At 56.5% G+C, this 8,634-nt stretch overlaps 1 protein-coding gene across 1 annotated transcript; it reads left to right on the top strand.

The window, feature by feature from the left end:
• Positions 1–456: 456 nt before the first annotated feature.
• Positions 457–1,371, top strand: LOC126652287 (olfactory receptor 14J1-like; the record flags this gene model as incomplete). Its single annotated transcript, XM_050338976.1, has 1 exon — positions 457–1,371. A coding segment is annotated over exon 1 (915 nt), but the record flags the coding sequence as incomplete, so codon positions are not given.
• Positions 1,372–8,634: the final 7,263 nt, after the last annotated feature.

Below are 8,634 nucleotides of genomic sequence, written 5' to 3' on the forward strand. Positions count from 1 at the left end.
CAAAGACTTCACTTACAGTGCAATGGAAATGTCAGGGATTTCGAAGATCCACAAGCACTCCTAACTGTGCCAGGTGCAAGTGTGGGAACAAATACAAAGTATTCTCTCAGCTCAGTCCTTCATTTGGGCAATTTCCAAACAGCAAAGCTGAGAAGCTCTTGGATGTATCAGGAGCACATTTAATTGGAGATCACCCTGCACTGCATTCCAAGTTCCTTTTGCCAGCAGAGCAAGAAGGAGTCCTTGGGAACCCATCCCAGAGTTTCTGCTTCCAATGGTTCCCTCAGGCAGCAACAGCCAGAGTTCAGGGGAGGGAGCTGCAGGGAGGTCTGAGTGAGGAGAGCGAGCCTGAGAGTGGGGTGGCTGTGAGACGTGTCCTGTTTGGCTGCAGCAGCCTCGTCTAACTCAGCATTGACTTCTCCTCATCAACAGATCCAAACACTGAGGAGGCACCAAATGTCCAACAGCAGCTCCATGGCCCAGTTCCTGCTCCTGGCATTTGCAGACAGACGGGAGCTGCAGCTGCTGCACTTCTGGCTCTTCCTGGGCATCTCCCTGGCTGCCCTCCTGGGCAACGGCCTCATCCTCAGCGCCGTAGCCTGCGACCAGCACCTGCACACCCCCAGGGACTTCTTCCTGCTGCACCTCTCCCTCACAGACCTGGGCTGCATCTGCACCACTGTGCCCAAAGCCATGCACAACTCCCTTTGGGGCGCCATCACTATCTCCTACACAGGGTGTGCTTCGCAGGTCTTTTTTCTTTTCTTCTTCATGTCAACAGAGTTTTCCCTCCTGACCATCATGTGCTACGACCGCTACGTTGCCATCTGCAAACCCCTGCACTACGGGACCCTCCTGGGCAGCAGAGCTTGTGCCCACATGGCAGCAGCTGCCTGGGCCTCTGGGTTTCTCAATGCTCTGCTGCACACAGCCAATACATTTTCCCTGCCCCTGTGCCAGGGCAATGCCCTGGGCCAGTTCTTCTGTGAAATCCCTCAGATCCTCAAGCTCTCCTGCTCACACTCCAGCATCAGGGAACTGGGACTTCTTGGGGTTAGTGCTTGTTTCTGTTTTGGTTGTTTCATTTTCATTGTTTTCTCCTATGTGCAGATCTTCAGGGCTGTGGTGAGGATCCCCTCTGAGCAGGGACGGCACAAAGCCTTTTCCACGTGCCTCCCTCACCTGGCCGTGGTCTCCCTGTTCCTCAACACTGCCATATTTTCCAACCTCAAACCCCCCTCCATCTCCTCCCCATCCCTGGATCTGGCCCTATCAGTTCTGTACTCGGTGGTACCTCCAGCCCTTAACCCCCTCATCTACAGCCTGAGGAACCAGGAGCTCAGGGATGCCATAAGGAAAATGATGACTGAATGCTTTTCAGGAGCAATAACCTGTTTCTTTTCTTCTGCAGAATACTCACTGTGTAACCCTTCACTGGCCCAACCTGCTTTCTAAAGCTTTTGGGAGTGTCAGTGGGGGAACTTTAATGTATTTTTTCCATTCTTAATGTTGTTAACACAGACATTTATTCTTCATCCCATACCTAATCACAATCTCTGAGTATATTAAAGGACTTGAATATATTGTTGCTCCAAGACCTTCCCTGAAGCTGGAGGGCAGTGCCTGTGTGCAGAGGAGAAGGGGTAAAGAGTCCAGGGGCAGGACCACTGCCAGGGAGCAGCAGCTCTTGGGCTTTTCAGAGATGCTCTTTTTCCACTGCCTCCCTCTCCTTTCTGCTCCTTGCCCAAGGCCTGAGTGCTCTGGCAGCTCGGTCACTGCTGTGGGTCAGTGCTGGGACCATGGGCCTGGCACTGCTGGTACAGGGCTGGACTCCTTAACATCATTTCCATCAGGAAAGGGGATCCCCCTGGGCAGTTCCTGAAGACTCTGTTCTTTTTAAAAAGTTGTTGTAAAGAACCGGACCACTTGAAGTGAACTCGCACTGTGCCTACCCAGCTCAGGGAGAGCTGTACCAGAGCCAGGGCTGGGCTTTCCAGGAGGGTGTCCTGAAGAACTCTGCAGCCCACAGGCTGGGTGGAGGGGAGCCCTCCCCTGCCCTCTGTGCCATTGCAAACAGCCCATGGTCCTGCCCTGCCTTGTTCTTGGCTACTGAGCCTTCCAGGGAGATGGAAGAGGGTGGAGAGGAGGGATCCCCATCCTGCTGGCTCTACTTCCCAGCCTGACCAGCATGGCCAGTGCAGGCTCAGCCCAGGGTGCCACAGCCCCTCCCTCTGCAGAGCAGCCCCTCCAGCTCAGGGCCCTGCTGGGATCCCAGGCTGGGATCTGCAAGTGGCCAAGGCAGCCTGGACACACTGCCCTGGGCAAAGGGATGTACCTGGAGAAGAGCAAGGCGGTATTTCTGTGCCTGCACAGAGGAATCCATGGCACAGAGAAAGCTCTTTCTGCAGCCCCCCTGGGGACAGGCTGCTCTGTCCCTGGGCCAGGACTCTGTGCTGGGCTGGGCAGAGGGGCTGGCACTGAGGGGCATGGTCAGGCTTTGCTAGGCATCTCCTGTAGATGACACCAGGGCTCCTGCAGTTGCCCTGAGCTCCATTTGCTGCTGCCATGCTGAGTGTCCAGCCCCTGAGCAGATGGGGATGCTGAGACTGCTCTCTGTTCCCAAGGAGCTGCTGTACCCTTCAGAGAGGCTGGGGCTTTGTGGGGAGTGCCCAGAGCTCTGCAGCTCCCTGGGGTGGGCACTGATGTGGGGCCAGAGCAGACTGGGCTGCTCCACCATTGACCTCTAGAATGAAATCACTTCTAATTTTCTCCTGAACTATCATAGGAATAGTCAGAAACACAGATTGTGAAAACATTCCTTGTGGACCATTACCCTCTTTGTAACCTCAATCCTCATCACTCCTCAAAAGTGCTGCCCCTCACACTGGAAAGAATCCACTGTTCACATTCCAAGCCAGAAAAAGCCCAAACACAGAACTCCAGACTCTTATTTGTCCTCTAATGTCCACCCCAATCCCAAACCTCTATTACCAGTATGAAAAGCCAAGCTTTAATCCTCACCGAGCCCAAAAAGCTCTTCCCCTAATCATGAACCAGACTCTGTCAGCAGAACAACAAACCTCCCAAAGTTCTGCCTAATCCCCACCCTGAGTTCTAAAGCCCAAGCCTGACCATGAAGCACCCCCACAGCCCTTGGGAGCAGGGCAAGGACCTGCAGGGCCCAGAGCAGGCCCAAGGGGTTGGCAGAGCAATGGGAGGTGACCTGGATCTGCTCAGCTCTGCAGGGACCCCCAGCAGAAGGGCCTGGGCTCTGTCAGGGATGTCCTGGGGCACAGGGGCTCAGCATCCAAGCCAAGAAGGCCAAGTGCACATGGCAGCAGCCAGAGCTGGGGGACAGCAGAGCCATCAGGGAGGGCCCAGAAATGCTGCTGGGAGGGGGGTGGGAAAGCAGGAGGGGTGTGTGCAGCCTGCAAGGCCAGAGGAGCAGCAGGGCCAGGGGAGCAGAGCCTGCAGCAGAGATGGTCAAGGGCTCTGGCAGGGCTGCAAGGCCCAAAGGCACCCAGGCCTTTGTGCCCTTGGCTCTGGCAGCTGCCTCTGCCCCTCAGGCCACCACAAGCAACTTTCCTGGCAGTTTCTGCCCTTGGGTTCTGCCTCACCCCTCCCTGAGCAGCCTGGAAGGGCTTGCCCAGTTTTGGGCCTTTGTTGTTGCTCCCCCTCCCATCCCCCTGCCCCCCAAACAGCCCTGAGCCCCCCGGCAGGGACAGGATCTGCTGGGCCAGGGCCTGGGGCTCAGCCTTGGCCTTTGTGCTCCCCAAAACCAAGGCAGGCTTTGCTCAGCATTGCAGGGGCCTGCCCAGAGCCTTTGTCTGCCTGCACTGCTGGCCTGCAAGGATCTGCTCGAAGGAGTCCCTGGGGAGGCTTTGTCAGTGCCTGCCCTCAGTGGGACCCAGCAATGCTTCAAGGGACTTGGCCTTTGGCTTCTGACTTCTTGAGCAGCTTCTTCAATCTTCTCTCTATACTTGAGGATGATGGATTTGTCTCTAAACACACTGTGGGGCTCATTAAAATACAGACAAACAAATTATTTTCTTTAATTGTCTTTGTGTTTTCAATTCTTCAATGACTAATTGGAGTTGTTTTGTAGTTTAGCTAAGGAGGAAGATTTTAAAGCGGAAATCACTAAAATATAATTTTTTATGAAAGCAAGTGATTTACACAGAACCTTGGGATGCAAGAGGGTCAGGTTGCAAAGGATTTTGACACAAAGATAAGGGGGCAAAAGAGATTAGTAGCAATTTCAAAACGAGCCTTCAAAGTATGTACTTTTTCTTTTAATTCAAGGATGGATATTTTTCAGTTCAGAGAAGAGGTGATAGAGGTGTTCTCCAAGTGATCTTGAGGCTGAGTGTCTCCTCAGGAGATCCAGACTGACCCTGTATGATCAGCCTTGTTCCTCACCCCCCAAATTCACCAGTTCTGACATGGCCCATCTTGGACTGACATCCCCCTCTTGCATTAGACTTTGAGCTCTGCAGTTGGATGTTCCAGCCCCATGGCACCATCTCCCACCTGCTCTCCTTGGAGCTCTGCTTGCACACAGGCCCAGGAAATGTTTTCCTCTTTCTAAGAAATGACAAGAAATGTAAAGCATGAACAACCTCCCTAAACATGAAAGCACATGCTCAGTACAAGCTCCCCCTAATGCTGTCACCTTTCTCTCAGGGACAACGTTATCAGAAAGGTTTTTCACAGGTAGATACAAAAGCATTGACAGAAACACAATTCAGGAGCTTGCTGTGTCGGTTCATTAGGATAACTGCCCAGAACAAAGACAAGTACAACAGTCATTCAAACACTACTAAACCTCTTTTATTGCAGTGAGAGTAAAAAACTCTTAGCAAAGAGAATCGAAAGCCAAACAAGAATACAAGAAAAACTACCTAATCTGTTGGTGTTCATACAATAGTATGAACTACCTCTGTTACAGTACTAGCTAGTAAAAAGGGAATTAAAGGGATTTAAAAAGGAATATAAAATGTTTGTTTTCTCGGTTGCTTCCTATCAATAAACTGTGCTCACCTGCACAGACAGGCCAGGGCTACCAGGGTCTGCAGGGCTGATCGGTGCACCCCCAAGTCCCTTCCTGCTGAGCAGCTCTCAAGCCCCTCTACCCCCAGCCTGGAACATTCCAGGGGCTTGTTGGGATCCAAGTGCAGGCCTTGACACTTGGCCTGATTGATGCAGCCTGTCCAGATCCCTCTGCAGAGCCTTCCTGCCATGCAGCAGATCCACACTCACACCCAACTTCATGGTATCCATGAATTTCCTGGGGGGGCACTCGATTCCCTCATCCAGATCACCAATAACGATGTTAAACAGGAGCAACCCCAACCCTGAGCCCTTGGGAACCCCACTAGTGGTTGGCCCCACCTGGATTTCGTTCCATCCCCCACCACTCCCTGGGCCATCAGCCAGTTTTTCCCCCAGCAAACAGTTCCCTCGTGCAGGCCATGAGCAGCCAGTTTGTGCAGGAGATGCTGTGGGAGATGGATCAAAGGCTTTCCTGAAGTCAGGATAGACACATCCCCAGCCTTTCCCTCATCAACTAATGGGTCATTTCATAATAGGAGGAGATCAGGTTTGTCAGGCAGGACCTGCCTTTCCCAAACCCCATGCTGGCTGGGCCTGATCCCCTGTTTGTCCTGCCTGTGCCATGGGATGGCACTGAGGATGATCTGCTGCATGGACTTCCCTGGTACTGAGGTCACTGTGACAGGCCAGGAGCTCCCCTGATTCTCCTTCTGGTCCTGCTGGTGGATGGACATCCCATTTGTTTGTTGCCAGTCAGCTGGGACTGCTGCAGTTCTGCAGCACTGCTGGGCCAGGAGTGAGAGTGGCTTGGCCAGCTCTTTCTGCAGCTCCCTCAGTACTCTGAGGTTTATCCCCTCTGGGTCCAGGCACTCGTGGGGGTCTCACTGGCAGAGCAGGTCACTGACCATTCCCTCCTGCATTGGGGGAGCTTCACTCAGCTGCCCATCACCAACCTCAAGCCAAAGCCTGCCTGCCAGGTGTCCAAGGGGTCAGTTCTGCTGCCCCCTCCTTCCTTCCCCCAGGATGGAAAACTCCCTCCTTTTGTGTCTCTGTGCCCCAGACGGCTCCCACCACCCCCTCACCCACCAGTCCCAGCATCATGGGATGCTTTGGCTTGGGAGGGGCCTTAAAGAGCATCTCAGCACCCTCTCAGGAAACAATTCCTTTCTCCTGGAAGTCTTCCCTCTATCTGTGAGAAGCCACTGCCCCTTGTCCTGTCACTGCAGGCCCTTGTCCAAAGTCTCTCTCCATCTTTCTTGTTGGCTCCCTTCAGGCACTGCAAGGCCACAATGAGGTCACCCCGGAGCCTTCTCTTCTCCAGCATGAACAATCCCAATTCTCTCAGCCTTTCCTCCCAGCAGAGCTGCTCCATCCCTCTGATCCTCTTGGTGGTCTCCTCTGGACTCGCTCCAACAGCTCCATGTCCTTCCTGTTCTGGATCCCAGAGCTGGAGGCAGCGTTACAGCCACGGGTGTTCCAGCACGGACACGGTGGAGTCTCCTGGAACGAAGGACCTTTGTGACACTGCAGGGCCTTCTGGAGCCAACAGAGCCCTGGGAAACTGTGGAATAACCCCGCTCTGCTCTCCCGACTCCGGGGGTTCCTCCCTCCCAGCCCCGGCTGTCCCGAGGGCTCCCCAAACCCGCTGTGTCATGTCCGTCCGTCTGTCCCGGCCCAGCCCCCCCCGCCGGCCCCGGGCTGACAATGGAGGCGGCGGGGACTGACCCAGCAACACCAACCCCAGCGCGGGGGGGACCCGCATCCCCCGCCCACCGCCGGCAACCCACCCCGGCTCCCCCAAAAACACCTCGGGGGACCCCCAACATCCCCACAACGGGCATCTGCAGCTCAGCTTTGGGGTCCTGCAAGATCCACACATTCACCCCGCTACCCCCCCAGGAAAAAACAACCCACAACCAACCACGATTTTTGGGACGAGCTTCTTCCGGCCGATTCCCCGCCCGATGGGGCGGGGCGATCCTCTTTCTTTTCCCTTTCCTCCTTTATCCCTCCCTTTCCTCCCTCCTCTTTCACGTGCTCCGTCCCGGTGGCCGCACACGTGGAGCTCTCGGGTGGGTGAGCGGGGGGGACAGGGTGGGAAAGGGGGGAGAGGGGGAAAAGAGGGGCTGGGACCCCCAAAAGGAGCGCGAGGGCCGGTGGGTCACCCCCAGACGGAACCGGGAACGAGCCGGGGCTTGGTGGGATGATGCGAAAGGGGTGGGAGAGGGGGGATAAGGGGAGGTGGGACAGCGGGAAACGGGGTCCCTCGGGGTCCCTTGGTGTCCCCATCCCTTGGTCCCTGGAGAGGAGAGAGCCTGGAGAGAGGGGACCCCCGAGCCCCCTGTGCCGAGCCCGCGGTGGGGGCCGCGCTGTTGGTTGTGAATTCCCCCCGGGATCAACAAAGCCCCGCACACGTGGCCGCAGCTCTTGTGTTTTCTTGTGGGCAGCACTCGCAGGAGCTCCCCCCACACTGCCCAAGCGCTGCCAGGCGCTGCTGCCAAGGCCCAGCAGAGCCCCCCGATCCCCCCAGTGCCCCCCAGAGCTGCGTGCGGGGGGTGGGAGAGAAGAGGAGAGCCGGGCAGGGCCCGGGGCAAGGCCGGGAAGGGGCAAGGAATGGCCCCGGGGCTGGGCTGGCGTTGGTGCTGCCGCGGGGCTGGGCCGGAGCTGGGAAACAGGGCCGGGAGCGAGAGGAGAGAGAAAGTGCTGCGGGACTGCAGAGCCGAGCCCCGGCTGGCTGGGGGGGCTCTGGGCTTGGGGGTTTGGGGTTGTTTTTTGCGGGAGAGGAGGTTTGGATCTTGCAGGGGTCCTCGGTGTCGGGGAAAGGGGGGGGGTCACAGAGTAGGGAGACAGAATGGCAGGAAAGGGGGTTCAGGGGGTTCCTCAGTGCTCAAAACACGGGGGTCTGGTTTTATGGAAAGGCAGGAATGGGAGTCCAGGAGGTCCCAGGGTCAAGGAAAAAGGGGACCTGGGGGCTGGAAAAGGTGGGGTGTCTGGGAAAGGGGGTGCAGGAGGTTATTGGTGCAGGATTAGGGGATGTAGGGGTGTCCCAGAGCTGGAAAATGGGGTGCTGGGGGTTCCTGTGGCCTGAAATGGGGGCTCAAGGGGAGTCCCAGAGTTAAGGAAAGAGGGGAAATGTAGGGAGTAGCACTAGACTGGGTCTAGAGGGTCCCTGTGCCCAGCAAAGGGGTCCAGGGTCCTCCAGTGTCAGGAAAAGGTGGTTCATTGGGTGGGGAGACCTGAGATGTCCCAGCAGGGGGTTCAGGGGGTCCTGGGTGTTGAGGAAAGGGGGGGTTGGGGCCTGGGAGAGGCAGGACTGGGGGTCCAGGGGGTGCCAGGGTGAAGGTGAAGGGAGTGTGGGGTCTGGGAGAGGTGGGATGGCCGGGGAAGGGGTGCAGGAGGTCCTGGTCCCAGATAAGGGGCTGCAGGGGGGGTCTCAGTGCACAGGAATGGGGGGTTCAGGGAGTCCCTGGGACCCCCCAGGACCCCCTGCAGGAAGCACTGGGAGTGGGGAACTGGGGAGACCCAGAGATTTGGGGGTTGGGGTGGTGCCAAGGTGAAGGAAAGGGGGGAACTGGGAGAGCT

The sequence above is a fragment of the Myiozetetes cayanensis genome, unplaced genomic scaffold (assembly GCF_022539395.1).
Source record: "Myiozetetes cayanensis isolate MyiCay16 unplaced genomic scaffold, myiCay2020 scf747, whole genome shotgun sequence".
Taxonomy (NCBI): domain Eukaryota; kingdom Metazoa; phylum Chordata; class Aves; order Passeriformes; family Tyrannidae; genus Myiozetetes; species Myiozetetes cayanensis.